The sequence below is a fragment of the Opisthocomus hoazin genome, chromosome 13 (genome assembly GCF_030867145.1).
Source record: "Opisthocomus hoazin isolate bOpiHoa1 chromosome 13, bOpiHoa1.hap1, whole genome shotgun sequence".
In the NCBI taxonomy this organism is placed as follows: domain Eukaryota; kingdom Metazoa; phylum Chordata; class Aves; order Opisthocomiformes; family Opisthocomidae; genus Opisthocomus; species Opisthocomus hoazin.
In genome coordinates this window covers 22689941-22706661 of record NC_134426.1, presented here as the reverse complement: position 1 = coordinate 22706661, position 16721 = coordinate 22689941, and the positions used below count along the sequence as shown (strand labels likewise).

At 37.3% G+C, this 16721-nt stretch overlaps 1 protein-coding gene across 7 annotated transcripts in view; it reads left to right on the top strand.

Moving 5' to 3' along the window:
- SFSWAP (splicing factor SWAP) overlaps nucleotides 1-14349 on the top strand; it is a 51857-nt gene extending 37508 nt beyond the window's left edge. For 3 of the 7 annotated variants that reach the window (XM_075434508.1, XM_075434509.1, XM_075434507.1), the window contains 4 exons: nucleotides 6813-6938; nucleotides 10633-10803; nucleotides 11400-11472; nucleotides 13831-14342. In XM_075434508.1, the coding sequence (XP_075290623.1) occupies nucleotides 6813-6938; nucleotides 10633-10803; nucleotides 11400-11472; nucleotides 13831-13896 (436 nt within the window). In that variant the 3' untranslated portion in view covers nucleotides 13897-14342. Of the gene's footprint in view, nucleotides 1-5344; nucleotides 5501-6812; nucleotides 6939-10253; nucleotides 10569-10632; nucleotides 10804-11399; nucleotides 11473-12457; nucleotides 12667-13830 lie in introns of those variants that run through there. The other 4 variants (XR_012765416.1, XM_075434510.1, XM_009932470.2 and 1 more) reach the window with 4 other exon arrangements.
- The last annotated feature ends 2372 nt before the right edge of the window (nucleotides 14350-16721 follow it).

Sequence of the window (16721 nt, the reverse complement as noted above, 5' to 3'; positions counted from 1 at the left end):
CCTTTCAAAGATGATGGAGAATGACTCAGCAATGACATTCGTCAGCTCCCTCAGCACTCGTGGGTGCATTCCATTGGGGCCCATGGATTTGTGGGCATCCAGATTCTTTAAGCAATCCCTCATGCAGTCCTCCTCAACCAAGGGAAAGTCATCCTCTGTGTAGGCTTCCTCTCTTGCCTCCAGGGCCTGGTATTCCTGAGGGCCTACCTTGGCACTAAAGAATGAAGCAAAGAAGGCATTCAGTAACTCTGCCTTCTCTGCATCCTCCGTCACCAGGACACCCGCCTCATTCAGCAGCAGCCCCACATTGTCCCTAGCCTTCCGTTTGCTACTGATGTAGTTGAAGAAGCCCTTCTTGTTGTTTCTGACATCCCGTTGCCTTGAATGATGCTGAATGAAGCTTTCCTTGTTTAGGAAGTGAATGCAAGTCTTCTCAGAGTTGAGGATCTCTTGGGGAAAAGTCTCCTCAGGTGAATCACTCATCTATTCAACTCCCTGTCAAGCCGTATCTTCACTTAAACCTCCCATGTCACTTCATCCAAGCTATGTTGCATATATTTATCCATTATTTTGCTGATACATGTTAAAACCAAGGAGAATCATCATAGTAATGCTAAAAGAAATGTAAGTCATCTTCTGTGGTACCTTGAAAAGGACAAAGAATCGTCTGAGAAGATGCTTACCAGTACTTGGATGTGCTACTCAATAGGATAAATATAATCCTGCATGTTGCATGAGTTTGCATTGGACGGTAACCAGATTAATGGGAACTTGCAAATTCAGTTTCATGTATATGGAGATAGGTCTTCATTGACGTCAGCAAGATAAAATTTCTGGCCACAGAATCACAATTGCACCAACTGGTCTATATTTGCTTCTGCTGGTGAGAAGACAAACAGCAGTCTAATGAATTCTACCACATACGTAGTGGGTAGTCTCGTTATGTTTTGGATGTGGGGTTTTTTTTGGTGGCCATAGTCCAGCTGGTGGAGACATTACACAGAAATCACCAAGTAACCTTTGCATGCCATTTTGAATGTGCCTGCTGGCACAAATCAAATGAGAGACACATAAAAGCCTTAACATCATGAATCAGCACAACACTTGTTTAAGTCTGGTTGGATATTTCCTGCATCAGCTGTTGAATTCTACAGCCTGAGAAGTCCAGTAAGCTTGATGCTGGCTAGCTGAATTTTAGAATTGTTTCAGAACAACTGTACCACATCTTGCACTGAAAACATTTTTCACATTATAAAACCTGGTAAGTTAGGATTGAAAGGGAAAGGGCTTTCCATTCAGCCTGTCGTTCTGTTTTTCGACTACCAGTTTAAACAAAGGTCTCTGGAGGGTCTCCCTCCCATTCAGAAACCCATTGTTTCTGTGAACTTCAGGCAGTAAGTTCAGTGCTGAGTGGGTGCCTGTTTCCTTTGAGCTTTTTGCAGGCCGTATTAAATGCTTTTAGTGGCAATTCTGTCAGGTGGGAGACCTGTTAGAAATGTGAATGTACCTTCCTATTCATAGCATTTCACAAGAACATGGCTAAATCTGAGCTTCTGCTCAAGGATCTCTTGTAATTCAACTGTAATGAGTATCTTTCTCCTGCATCTGATACTTAATATGGTGACTGTATTGGTTTACTTTAATGTAGTCAATAAAGACAAGCAAGTCTTATGCAGGATGCATCAAATGTCTCCTCATCTGGAAGACGCTGTTGTTCTGTTTGGCCTCAGCTAGAGTACTGTGTCCAGTTTTGTGCATCCTTTAGAAGGAATTAGACCAGCTGGAAGAAGTTTAGATTCATGAAAAATGTTCAGAATTATTAAAAAAAAAAAAAAAAAAAAAACAAAACAGAGTTGGAATGAGTGGGAAGACTGAAGGAAGATGAAATGAGTCTTCATGTATACCAAAAAATAGGGCATAGGACATACTTCTTTAGACCTTGGGGTTTGGACTGTTAAGTAATGGATTTGAATTAGTAACAGAGAGACTAGAAAGTTTTTCGTAGAGTCTCAGTGGTAAAGGTAGTTAATACAACTGGTGAACACTCCATTGTGGGAAATTTCTCTATCAAGAATTATAGTTTGGAGAATATTGAATAGTCTTATATCTTGAAGTCTTTTCTAGCCCTGCTTTTCTAATTAGGATCCACATGGTCTCACATTGTACAAGAAATTGTGGTGATTGAATGTTTGCCTTACTGAAGGTGTTTGCCACGCCTTAACAAGCTTGCTGTATCTCCAAAATTAAAGCTCTTGCACCTGAAACCGGAGAATTTGTAGAGTAATCAAGAGTGGGAAGCTGATTCATAACCCAGTCAGATACTGATGTGTTTTGTCTCAAACGTTTAATCAAAAATAATGCCTTGTCTTAGTAATTGTCGGAAAAAGGCAAATGTTGTTGCCTAGCGAGAAGATATCACTGGCTTGCTTTCTTTTTTTTATTGATTTATGTATTTAGTGTTGATTCTGAGAAATTGTTTCCACGTGTTGTCTTGTCTCATTCAAAACATGGCACCTTTCACATCTCTTTGCTTTTCAGTTTTCCCACTGCGTCACCTAGAACAGTATTTTTTGCCTAGATTCCCAAAACGTTGCATGTTACAGCTTACTGCTGAATGAATAGTTACGTAAAGAGTCATACCCTCCTGGGGTAAAGTGTAAACTATTTGTAGAGGTTAACGTGCTCTTTTTGTATGAAGTGAATGGTGCTCAGAGGTAGTCCTCATTGTGTGAACATCAATGCTAAGTTATACTGGAACATCCCTATTTTGAGTAACTGCTTTATTTGAATGTCTGTCAAATGTTTTATGTTTGAGATTTTGTTGCCTTGTTTTATTCTGTTCAATATATATACTAACTTACAAATCTCAGTATGAGGTGATTAGTGATATTTATTTTACCTCAAGAGTGGACTGAAAAAAGCTGGAATTTTCTGTAGTAATTACTGCTCCAGGTCCTGTTAATCAAATAATTTAGAATAACAAACAAGATCTTTTTCTTAATAAACAAACTTCCGTAGCTTTCTTAGAGAGTAGCTTATTAGGTTTGAAGTCTCTGCACGGTGAAAAGAAGTATTTTGGATTTTAAGTTATTTAAGCTATTATATTTAAATTAACTGCGACAGCAAAAAGAGGAGCTATGCTTATTTCATAATTTTTCATTAGACTATGTGGCATTCAGATGATAAAGAATTGTAATCTCTAAATTATAATAATGACCACTCAACGCATGCCCCGTGTTTGAGGGACAGCCTCAAAACCTTAGATGTTGTGAGTTGTCCATGTAGATGTTAGATGAACTGCTATGTAAAAACAGTTTGAGTAGCTGCTATATAATGGTAGAAGTTGTTTCAAAAAGTAAGATTAAAGATCACCTTTACTGGGTAACTTACTGTGACAGGTTAACAGGGAGTGAGACGTGGGAGGTGAAGTTAAGTACAGAAATTTGCAGTAACTTTCTTTGCTCTTTATTCAAGTGGTGTTCAGTATACTTTTCAAGCTCTTCCTTTTTCGTTTGTGTATCTTCTTAATATTTTTTTTTCCAAAATGTATGTTATGCTTAGAAATCCTACAGATGAACTTTGCAATATGCTTCTCTGTATACCATTTTATAGCACTTTTTTATCATTTATTTTTGAATTGTTAGAAGTCTAAAGGCTCTGCTTCATTTAAAAATAGTCTTTGGTGGTAAGATACAATTTTTGTACTATTACTTTTTTTGTATTTTCTAATGCATCTTCAGCAGTATTGAAAGATTTGTGTTTGAATAACATGGAAGTTGATTCAAAACATGTTTTGGATATTCATTTTTCTGGGTAGCACAACCAAACCTGTTTTACAGAAACTTGTTTAAAAGACATAAGGAACTCAGATATATTGGCTTAATTGGGGCATGTGGTGTGCTAACAGCAGTTCTCTGTATAAATGAGTGTTATTTTCTGGAACAAAATTGCTGTACCAAAATTACTCCCATAAAGCTCCTGGTATCATACAGTTTTAATTCTAGATCAACATGACAGATTAAAGTTAAACAAAAGTCATGGAAACAGTAAAGCATGCCCAAAAGTGCTGTAAGGTATTGCAGTGTGGATTGCTTTGGAGCTGTTAGTCCCAAAGAGATAATTAGTTATTACGAATAAGTACTTAATGTCAAAGATGGGGCACATTTGTTAAATCTGTCTTGGAAAACAAACAGCCTTTGGTGCCTTTCGGTCATCAGGAGTAAATGTTTCATCGGTGTCTTTTTTCCTAATTGACTGCAGAGCACCAGTAAGAAGTTGGATGTGAGATGTGCCTGCCAGTGGTACGCAGTCACCGGAGATTTCGGTGTGCTGCTCCAGCTGGGAAGCTGGGTTTCACCGCTGGTTGGCGGGAAGTGTAAATAGTGACCATGTTGATGTGAATCTCTGTTTTCTGCCAATAGATCTTTGCAGTATGTGATCTAAGCTAATGATGTATTTGTGTCTGTGAGTGTGGTTTGGGTCTGTGTGGGAGAGCAGAGGAAGGGAAGCAGAGGCGCTCGTTACATACTGAATGTTTTAGCGATTTGGTTAGATGAAATTTGGATGTTCCTTTTGGACTAGAGATGGAAAGTGTAAACTTCCTTTTGGGATTGTTCTTTTTTCTTTATACTATCTAGTAATAGAGTAATACTAAGCCACATAATTTATCCAGTTGATGAGTTATAAACAGTAGTTAGTAGTGGCATACTTTAATAACAGGTTACTTTTCAGTACATTTGGAGAGAGTACACCTGCCTGTGTGTTTGTGTGAGAATTTTTGCCTCAGTGTTAGGAATTTGAGAGACTTGGCAGTAGCTGTTCTTTGTGAAAAAGGTTATTTGGTTGTTTGGGTTTTTTTTCCTCCTTCCGAACTGATTTTTCATATTGCTGAGGCAGTGTCTATTCACGTAGTCTTAATTCCTGTTTTGTAATGAGACATGCCAAGCTTTATAACCCTTTGAAATTCTGGGACCCTACTAAACACAAGTGATGTTGACTTTATAGAGGAGTAGAGTGCCTTTTGAAATATAAGTCAAATGAAAGTAGTAATTGATGTATTGCAGTAAAACTGTTAAGCTGTTTTTAATTGTTTGGAGCTAATGGCCAAAGTTCTTAACACTTGGTGATTGGGAGAATGTTGTAGAACCACAAACGTCAGTTCATAAAAATGAAGCTGATGTCTTTTTCTTTCTGATTGTTTGGACTTTTTTTAGACTGGTCCATATAGCCACGTTTCACTAAGGTTCAGCTTTTGGTTAAGGGACTGAGCCTTTTCAGGATTCTAGTTAATACCAAAACTAGCACATTTTATTCTGAATGTGAAGTGTGTGCCTCCGTATCACAGACTCACAGCGTCCACAGGGACCCTGAGCACGGAGCCAAGTCTGAGCAGCTCATCAATGCCAGCAGCAACAGAGCGGGAAAATTATCAGGCAACTTCAACAACGAAAAGATTTGACTGCTGGAGCTCTTTTAAGGGAAATCCTGGTAAAATGTCAAGGTGTCTGACTGACCCCAAACTTCATAATCTGTTGGGTTTTTTTCCTTTTTTAATCCTTCTGAACGGCCTGGTAAAGATCAGATTTCGTAAATGACAAAGCAGTTAATTTGCAGCACTTAACTGCCGTTGTGATTAATTTTTTTTGTTTTCAGTTGATCTCTTTTGTTGTAAGAGAAATGGCTCAGGAGTGTGTGTGTGTATATGTATTATATATATGGTGTGAGCCTGCAGAAGATCAATGATTTCACAAATGGCTTGTCTTTTAGTCACTGCAAATTAGGTATTTTTGAGAACATGAATGTTTGGTATACATGGAGTGACATACCTGTAGTAAAGAAATAAGAAAGACTTTAAAATAAATAAGCAAATAGAAGTAAGATTATTAGAACTGTGTATTTTACTGAAAAGAAAACTAACTGTTACTATCAGGAATTTTGGGCAAATTTGGTGTTTGTTTTTTAAGTTCTTTTTTTCCAAGCTGGGTCCCTGAATTGCCCCCTTCTCCCTCTTCCCCCCTCCCCTCCATCTCTCAGGACTTCTCTCATTCCATTTATTTTGTTATTAAGAAATACTCAGGTTTTATGTGCACATCCACTTAATTCTAAATCGTAGATAATAAGAGTTAAGCTCCTAAATTGATCTCTGATCTTAACTGGGCATGCTTTCTTTTCTCCCTCCTGATCTCTTTCTCTTACTTTTCTAGGAAAAATAAGTCGAAGTGCTAGTGCCAAACAATGCCAATCAGGGGTTGTTGGCCACTTGCACAGGTGAAATACTGGCTGTGCTAGGATTATTCTGCAGCATCAGGGACAAAATTTCCTGGACTTGTCGGTGTTGGAGATACACTGAAAAGAAAAACTTGTGTTAATCGCTGTGATGCAGCAGTTCTAAAAACATACTAATTTGAGAAGACAAGGTCAGGCCTGACAGTCCCAGGCTTCGAGCCAAACTGGACTTCTGCATACCAATGTTAGTAAACTCTGTTGCCACAAAAGGTGGCTGGACTAAAGTAAAACTTTCCCACCTACTAATAGAGAAGTTGACATTAGTACACAATACCAAAAAATAATTGCTTTTTTTTTCCCCCCTGTTGGGAGTGAATAGCAGTAGATAGCTACATCCTAAATGTGTTGGACTGGGAAGCAATTTTTATGCAGCTGACAAGTGTTGGAGACTAAATACTCTCTGTTGTTATAAAATAGGCATTTGAAAGGTGTTGTATTTGCATTTGGTGACAGCACAATTCCACTGAAATGAAAGTAATGAAAAAAGCAACAAAAAGCAAACTTCTGGATATTTTTTTCCTCCTCAGGTCACGGTCAAGGTCACCAAGGAGAAGGGCTCACACACCAGAAAGGCGGAGAGATGAAAGAAGTGTTCCAACAGCGTATCGCATCAGTAATAGTCCTGGAAATAGTAGGAAATGCCCACGTTCCAAGTAAGTACACCTGGTCCTGGAGAAGGCTATGTCCTGGCATCATAAGAGACTTTAAACATTGCCTGATGTGTTGTGTGCTCCATAGGCAGAACTTACGTTTTGTATGTTCTGGAGCTTTATTTTACTAGAGAAATACTTCTGTGGAGAAAAAAGAAGTTAATAGAAGCCCTCATTCTTCTCTTCCCATTCTTGCATATGTTGAAACACAAAATGTGCAATCAAGTCAGTGAATGTTAATATGCTATTGTCTCCTAGTTGTGAGAGTTCAGATTTTATTTGGACTTTCATATTTCCTTCTTGTTGAGTCATTTTCCATGCTTTGCTTGTGCAAGCTGTATGACAGAGATCATACAGTGGTATTATGTTATTCCTACTGGTATTGCATGACATCTCATTGTATCTGCACAAATAAGGGGAAACTCCAGTTTAGCAAAATAAATAATTGCTTTAAGTTTAGCAATTATTTTACTGGCAGGGTGGAATGCGAAATATGAATCAAGAGGTGCCTTTTTGGAGAGCACCTTGCATATAGTCTCTCTGATCTTGTTACAACCAAAATGGCTTACCAACCATTATTTCAGCTCACCGATTGCAGAAGAAAAACATCTGCAAAGTGTGCGCCCAGAAGGTTCTAAAATGTTTTATGTCTCTAATGTTTTGTGGCATGTTGTGTCTTCAGCATGCATGGAAATGAATTTTTTTCATGCTTGTATATGTACACCTAACGTGTACACAAAACCCAACACATAGAAGTTTCTAAACTGTGCAAACAGAATCTTTCTCCTCACTGGTGAAGATATGCTCTTTAACCAGTTTCTCCATATGTCTTATGGAATAAGAAACAGAGAGATCATTTTCAACGTCATGATTATTAAAAAACTTTCAGTGTTTCTCAAGATAACTTTCCGTCTCTGGATGGAAACCTCTAATTGATGTTTGATATGTACAATTAAGAATTTCATCAGTATACTTCAGCTGATTCAGTTCTCCGCATTCATCAACTGGAGATAATAGAGGCTTCTGTGGCATTCAGGATGCAAATTTGGTTAAGCAGAAAAGATATGGAAGCTTAAAATGCTTTTCTTCCTGTGAACGCACACAGGAATATTTTCACAGCCGTGTGCTTTTTTTTTTTTTTGCAGTGTTGATGTGTCTGCTGCTGCTTGACCATTCAGCATTTTAAGCTATAAATTATTTTTAGAATTATGCCACTCCACGTGGTATATTATGATGACAGTTGTGAAATGAACTAGATCCTCTTTGAACAATATTGTTTATATAGGTGGAAAGTAAAATTTTGTTAGACCTCAAACAGGAGAACGGAACACTACACGATAAAATACGGCAGTAAGTGCAAAAAATGTGGACTGAAGAAAGAACATTGTAGTGAAACATGGATGAGAGTATTTTGTAACTCTGATTGCAGAAAGCCTAGTGTTTCAGCCCTGTTAGGACTAACGTATTAAGTTTTGAAGTGAAAATGTAGATGCTGTGATGGACCAGTTTACATCTTCAGTTATGGAGTAGATTCTTCGCAACAGTGTAATGGAAGCAAGGTTTGGGTTCAAGGTCTGTTAAAAGCTATTCAGTTTACTTTGGCTTGCTGCGAGTGGGTGATGTATATTTCACCTGATAGCTGAGAGCAGGTTTCAATCTGACATGGCAGCAGTCAGCTGGGTGTTCTTACACTAAGAAGTAGGCAAGCTTTAGAATCCAGTACTGCCAGAGGACTGAAAATTAGAATTGATAAATACTGTGATGTTTTAAACTTTCTCGGGGCATTAATCTGATACCAGTTGTGATGCTGAGTCACTAGCATTGCTTGTAAATTTTTAGGCGTATTTCCAGAAGAAAATGTGTAAGAACTAGGAAGCTATGCTTTACTTTGTCTTGTTTGGGAATTACTGGCTAACTGCTTGTAGAATGAGCTGTACTTCAGCATAAATATAACATGTGTTTTTTCTTCTGCTTATCCTGTACCTCAGTTGCCATAATAGTCACTTTAAAAAGAAGTCAAATGTGAATTAGTGTTTTATTCTGACTGCAGTCAATTACTTTCCACAGAGAATATGCATAGTTCTTTTATGCGAGCTTTTGTACCTAGAAAAATATTAAAAAATAAGCCTAGCTTTAGCAAATGGACTGTTCTAAAAATAGAAAATTGATAGGCATATTCATTCAGCTGTCATGATGTTTGTTCATCATAAGCTGAGATGAAAAGCACTGAAAAAGCTTACTGTAAGATATTCTTCGTGCGTGATGAATGTTTGCTGAGATTTTCAAGAGTGAAATAAGAAATATATTCACAGCTTGATTGCATTATGATGTTTTAAGAAACTGAGCAATTGCAGTATGTAATTAGCTAGTCAAGTAATAACCGACTTTCTAGCTGATGCTTTTTGTATAGTCATGAAAATGTTAGAGGCCACTAGAGCTGTGGGGTTTTTCTTCTGCCGGTTAGTGATTATTTATGGAAGAAGGTTTTGCAGTTTTGTCTTGAATGTGGAATTCTATATAAATATTGTATATTTGTATGATAAAGTCTAAGCATCAGTGTACAGTATTTATGTAGGAATTTAATATGTTATAGCGTAACTGCTTTTAAAGTAGCAAATTCCTAAGAAAATCAAATTAAAGGAACCAATAATGTGATACTTAAAAGATGGCTCAAAGTTTTACAGTGTTTTAAGATGTTCTAGAAGTTTCAGCAACTTTCTTCTGAATAGACTTCTAGCAGTGCACGCTAGAGATAGGTGCCTACAATGAGATATTGCCTAACTCTAATTAAGGCATTACTCTAGTAAGTCCAATTACAGTAATATCAATACCAGTATGTAAATCACACAGACATAAATTCATAACCGTGTATAAAGATCTTGATAGTTCTGTCTCTAGTGTATTACTAATTGAATTCTCTTTGAGCTTAATATTGCATATGAGGAGGCTACCTCTGTTTTCCCATTCTGTCAATAAAGAACAGAGCAGGTACCCGTAAGTCCTTTGTTCCAGCTCTCATAGTGATAAACATTTGTGTATCTAATTTCCAAGTCATAAATGGTTTGCACTTAAAACATTTTGCTAGGTCTAGGTTTGTTTGAGTTTATACAAGAGCTTGTTTTTAATTTTGAGCCTGCGGTTTGTTGCATTATAGATTGGATCACAAGGAAAGGGGTAATTTCTTTGAAAAATAAAACAAACAAACCATGGATTTGCCTTGTAGATCTTTTGCATAGCTACGATTCTAAGGTTTGCTCATTTATGAGCTAGGAAAATAGTAAGGGATATAAACTCTTACATTTCTCATTATATTCTAAGCGTCTGATGTGGTTTGGGAAGGAACTTCCCTCAAGCAAAGTTGTTCTGCAAATCTCCAGTGAAACACTTTTCATTGTCATCCTTCAAACTGTCAAATACTGGCCAGTAATTCCTGTGTACCCGTGAAGCAGCATTCCAAGTGAGAACCTCAGGTACTAGTAATTGCCCGATGTAATATGTTAAAAAGAGCTTCTGAGAAAGTATTTTGCACAACCATAGAAGTGCAGTATTGGGGCAAGACTCTAGTGCTTGCTGAATGCATGACAATTATCCTGTGGAAGAGAGCTATGTAAGCTTTTAGAAGTGTGAAAAGTAACTTCAACTGAGCTAGTGTAATATTGCTTTAAATATCCTTCAATAAAATGTTTTCTTCTCGCAGAAGTCCCCATGAAAAGAAGAAGAAGAGACGGTCTAGATCACGTACCAAGTCCAAAGCTAGGTCTCCTTCACCATCCATGTCACCAGGCAAACCATCCACACACAAAAATTCTGTACATTCAACTAGTGTCTCTCCTGTGGAGAGCAGGGAATCCAGCCAGGAACGCTCCAGGTAATATGGTCTTTTACTGTAATGCTGCAGTGCTGATGCCTCTTGACTGTGAGTGTGTCTTTCGACCTAAGTTGTATGATGAGGAGCTCTGTGTGTGCATAATGTGTGCATATTAAAAGTGGAAGACACTGGGAGGACCGCACTATACGTGTCAGTCTGATGAAGACATAGGATCTCTGTTGCCTACTGGAGTAAACATCTCAAAATACTCTTACAGTAAAACCAGTGCAGAAAATTCTGCAACCTGATTCTAAGTTAGAAATTGGAAACTCTCACTAAATGGGATAGCTCTTTGAAGTAGAATTTTAATAGAGTGTCTGGAATTGTAATGTGTGTGCAAGATTCATTAATTAACTTATTTCTACAGAACATAGAACAGTCCTGTTAAAAATTTCTAGGCTGCTGTTCAGATTTCTCTGTATGAGTTGTATGAGTGACTCTTCTGACTTTGACTTATCTTGGCTTCTAGTTGAATGAGAGAACGGTTGACTAATATGGGAGAGACTTGTACAATAAAATCCAAAATCATGATGGTAAGTGAAATGCATTTTTAAAACATTTACTGTAAATTTCTAATTCTAATTTTACTTTTCTAGGGGAGTTTCTCAGGAAAAAGATGGCCAAATCTCTTCAGCAATTGTGTCTTCAGTGCAGAGTAAAATCACTCAGGTACAAATAAACAAATTCAGAGTGTGTTGACTGATTAAGTGTGTCCATCATACTGTTTTCTTCTCTTACTACCATGTACAATTCTGAGCTTTGCATATGAGGTAGAGGACATGTTCATTGTCATTCTTAATCTGTTTGCTTATGAGAAAAACAGTTCTGTTGCTTCACTAGCTACTGTCCTTTTCAAGTTTAATCAAGCCTCTAAAGACCAAGCCAAATTCTGTACGCTGCAGTGTATCCACTGTTAGGAAATTCCACATTGTGCTGCAATACTCCACTTACCAATAGCAGGGATTACCAAGAGCCCACCTTACCATGTAGTGCTCTTAACAAGTTTTGTGGAAGAAGGAAGGAGAAATATCTTGGCAAAGGCTAAGTTTGCAGTGTTGGCACTAGAAGAAAAATATGTCCTCTTGCAAACTGAAGTGTATGCTTTGCATTAAGTAGTATCTTCAGCTCACTTATCTTGCCCTTGTTGCTGTTTATGTCTCTGAACTACTGTTGTTATGATTTTGTTGATATATTCAAGTTTGCTGCGAATCATGGCATATCAGGTATGTGCCTCTGTCTGCTGTGCAATAATCTAAATGCATTCAGCTTCCCTAATGCAGTTTTAAGATACCAAACCTCCATCAAAATAATTACATTCCTTTTTTAAAAGCTACTGCCTGGTATCACTCTTCAAAAATTTTAATTTCACTCATCCTCTTAGAGTCTTCATGCATATTGAACTTTCTTTCAGTTGAATGTGCCACGTTTAGAGGAGGGAAAGCTCTTAACTGTGCTTTGGAAAATTTACAATATAAAATCAGACTTGCTTTTTTACAATATCTTTTTTTTTTTTCAATGGATAGATTATTTTTTCAATAAATTCATATTTTTCAAAGATTTAGTTCCTCTAGGGAAATAGTGACAGATGGGAATTAATACTAGTAGACTAGTACCTTACATACCATATTTGATCTGTTTTTGATGAGAAACCCAGAAGAAGAATATTCGGGAAAACAGAAAATAGCAAGTATAGGCACCAGAGAAAGAAGATGGAGTACTAATGCCATAGCATGTCTTAGGCTGCCAAACAAATGCATGGAAATTCCTGGTATGAGAAATGAGATATGAACTACATCATGGTCTTCAAAGTCAAGTAAACATTCCTCCCCCCCCTCTTTGAAAACATACACCCTTCAGACAAAGGTAATTGGTTCATGTACTTCTTGGGATAGATATTGCTTGTGGCATAGCATTTGCTGGTTTAATATTGGTCTCCTTGCTTGAAGTGCAGCTGTAAGAGGAGGAAACATCACTGTGTTAAAATACAGTTCCTTGCTACTGTTTGCAAAAAGCAAAAAAGAGGAATGAGACTTAGATGAATCTGCAAGATATTTCCCAACATAGTTTAGCATCTTTTTATCGTTAAGAGCCCAAAGAAATGTAATTTACCTAATTATTAGTAAGACTGTTTGCTGCCAATGTGCTGGCTGATCCTGACCAATTCAGTATCTTTTCTCATTCAGATCCTCCCATCTCTAAAGTGGAATAACGATACTGTAAAGTGAAATAATGATTCATTCCCCTGTGAAGTGTTTTGAGAGCTTCAGAAGTAAAATGCTTTAAAAGAACTAAGGGTTTTCATTCATTTATATTGCATTTGTGAAGAAATGTTTTAAGGAACTTTAATTCATAACTGATACACACTTCTTATTTTATGATAATTTTTTGTAACCCAATTATTTGATTCTGTTTACATGAAATTTCATTTCCCTTTGTAGTGCCATTTCCACCGGATACTCAGATAAGACCAAGAGTTGCTATTTGGTTTCACAGCAGTCTTAATAATGTTTCAGTCACTCTGTCATTTGTGAATATACTGCTGCTGTGTAAATTTTTGGCTCAGGTTTACAAAGCAAACAAAAAAAGCTTTCTGTTCTAGAGTAATTGTTACCACTCTCTTCATACCAGCTCCTCTCTTTTTTCTTTTTCCTTTTTTTTCTTTTTTAAACCTTCAGTGGTTAGTAGTTGTGTGTTCATTACAGTTGTTGTGAAGGCACAGTCATAGTTTTTTTCCATGTCAGTTGACATGATTTCTGTCTTTTGTTGTATAGAAACTGCTCTAAGTATTTATGCAGAGCACTTTGTAGCATTGTAGTAAAAGCAGACTTCAGTTGCTGTCACAGGAACTTTCTCCAAATGATTTCACTCATTTAGCCTAGGGACTGTTAGTATCTGATGATCATGAATCTAAGTATTCTACGTGGCTGGAGCATAAGCTCGGCCTTTCATGTAGGTTACTGCAATCACATGCTTTAGCTCTGGTCAAAGACCAGACATGTCTAATCCTTTTCCTTTCATTTTCTACAGGATCTTATGGCCAAAGTGAGAGCAATGCTTGCAGCTTCCAAAAACATACAAACTAGTGCCTCCTGAGACCTGTTGAACTGACCATCGAGAAATTGTGTGAAAAGGAATAATATAAAAAAAACTGCCTCATCTCAAATGTACAGCTGAGCTTAGCTCACTTGGTTCACAACTCGTCTAATATTACCAGAACTCGAGGAGCTAAAACCTATCTTTCTGTACAGAAGCGTCTCCTTGAAATTTCATTAAACTTTTTCAGCCAGAATATCTTTGCAGGTTTTTGGTTTTTGTAAATTGATTTTTTGACTAATTCTTCAGTAACATTTTATGATCAGCATTATATGTGTATATTTGTAAATACCATGTTTCTGTGAAAGAAGTATTACGCAATAATAAAGAAGGAAACATCTTTCATTAGCTAGAGTTTTTGTGGAGTCCTTAATTGTTTGCGGTTGACTTTTTGTTCCACATTAATTTTCTTTTTCTGTAGTACCTTCTCCTTTTTAAAATAAGAACTGTTTAGCCTGCCCGACCACGTTAAGTTTTTTTTATTTTCCTTCATGCACGGAACGATCTAAGAAGAATGCTTGTTTGCTTGGGTGTTAGTAGTGGACAGTTCTTGGATGAGAGAAATGATTTCCTGTCCATCATTCAGAAAGATATCTCAGCCTTCATTTGAGGAGTTGACCCTTTGAAGTCAGTAACTAATGGTCAGTAGCACTTTGGGCTTAATGTGCCGTGTTCTCTCTAGTTAGCTACAGAGAAGAGGGTGTATTTTTGTGGTTGTTCAACAGGCGTACTTTACAGAAATGTAGCATTCTTCTGATTTAACGTCTTTCATACGGTTGAGAAAGGTGCTTACTGACTTATGTTTTACTGACATACACCGGCTAACACTCTTCAGAGGGCTTGCAGCCTCAGTATAATTTCACATTTGTTTATTATTCATTCTTTGTTGTACACTAAGACTATTTAATTTTTTAATTGAAAAATTCTTAAAATGAGTACAAAAAGGCATGCATGAATTTTTCCCTAAGCTTGCTTTAACTGTGAGGTTTTGCAATAGTTGGTGTATTTGAAAGGTGCCCCTGTTTGCAGTTATTGGATTCCATAAAGAGTGGAATCAGGGCTTTTAATGACCCTTGAAAAACTCTGCTCTGTAATCAGAAAGATTGTGGTTGTAGTGACTCATGTCCTAATTTTCTCCATTTTTATAGAGAGTAGGTGGAGGTTGGAAATGGATTAGAGAAATTAACGTGGTAAAGTTTACACTTACTCACAGACTAGCTGGTAAGTTAACTATATAGAACCACACAGATTAATAACTCCAGTGCAAAATCTTTTTGTTCAAAGCAAGGGGAGGAGAAGCAATGCATTGACGAAAAACTTGGAGGAACAGGATGGTCAAAGTGGTAGTTGGCGTGCCACTTGCTGGTGCTCACTTGGAATGAGAGGACAATATTGAAACCATTGGAAACAATAATCAATCAGGTTTCTTTTCAATTTTTGGCCATTAATAATTAGAAGAGTTTACACTCCTACAAACAATATAAAATACTGTGTCTGATGCAGAGGAATTTCATTGTGGACATAAATTGTGAAGAAACGGAGCCATCTAACTGGTAATTTAGAATCATCCAGCATTTACCTAATTATTTCAAAGTTATTTGTAATGTTTTTACAAGGACAAAAATAACTTTCGACCAGTGCGAGAGAGAGAATATTTTCCCTGTATAGTGTTGATGAAACAGTACTGGTAGAGACAGAGATAATAAAGGACATAAAGTAAATTTTGTAGGCAGCTGTTCTAGATTGTTGTGCAGTGTTAAATTTACAGCAGCTTTATTTTTTGCCTCCTAAATGGAGTTAAAAGTCTCTCCGTGGTTAAATAATTGGCAGGTTGGATGCCAGTTGTTTGTCATGTAATAGGAAAAAAGCCCAACTCTGATAAAATAGACTGGGCAGCTTGTTTTGCTGCTGCTTTGCAGATTTATTCTCTTTGGGAAGGTTGTTGCTTTAATGACTTCTTAAAATATTCTCCCTCCCTGTGAGCAAGTCTCTTTTTTTTTTTTTTTTCTTCTTTTTTTCTTATTCCTTTTTGTGGTATGAAGTGAGATGGAGCGTTTAGCTCCAGGAAAATTTAGATTAAACTGCATTTTTATACACTCTTTGCTGTTTACTGAGGTTTGTTTGCATTTAGCACTCTCTCATGGGTAGTTGTATTCTCCAGAATTTAAAAAGTAGTAGTGTTTTTATTGTATTATTTCTTCTCTTTCCAACCAGAATGGACTTTTTCACCAATTAAAGGGGCTTGAACTGTTTTAGCAGAATAGTTCCTTTGTATGCATTCACATTTAGAAATCGATGCTGCTTTTTTGGTCTGTCTTCACAGGCATTAGCTGTGTTGTAACCGTTTGTAAATACAACATGGAGCTTATGATACAATCAGTACAATTTCTGGTGTCTGGTAGGTCAGGAGAATGTGTAACCAATATCAGGAAAGTGTCTTAAGAATTTCAAACTGGAAAATTTTCAGATTTCTATTTTCCAGGTGTGGATTTTTCCGGAAGGACCCAGGTATAGAACCCTGCCCAAGCATCTGGGACCACAGCCAGCAGGTCTGGGAACTGGACTGCATCTCACACCCCACCTCCTGTCCACGAGAACTGTATGTACTCAGTCCCTTGCCGTGTGGCCACACACCAAGGAGCCTGAAGAGGCCCTCTATCGCCTGGCTGTGTTGCCAGAATCTTGTTTCTGAGGGGAAATACATGAGGTTCCTACAATGGGGAGTTCAGAAACTGGGAGAGCTTCAGTTGGAAGAAAGTGGGCTTTGAGTAGTCGTGAGGGAGGCACTGTGGTAGCTCTGAGATGTCAGTGACTAGTTTTAATTT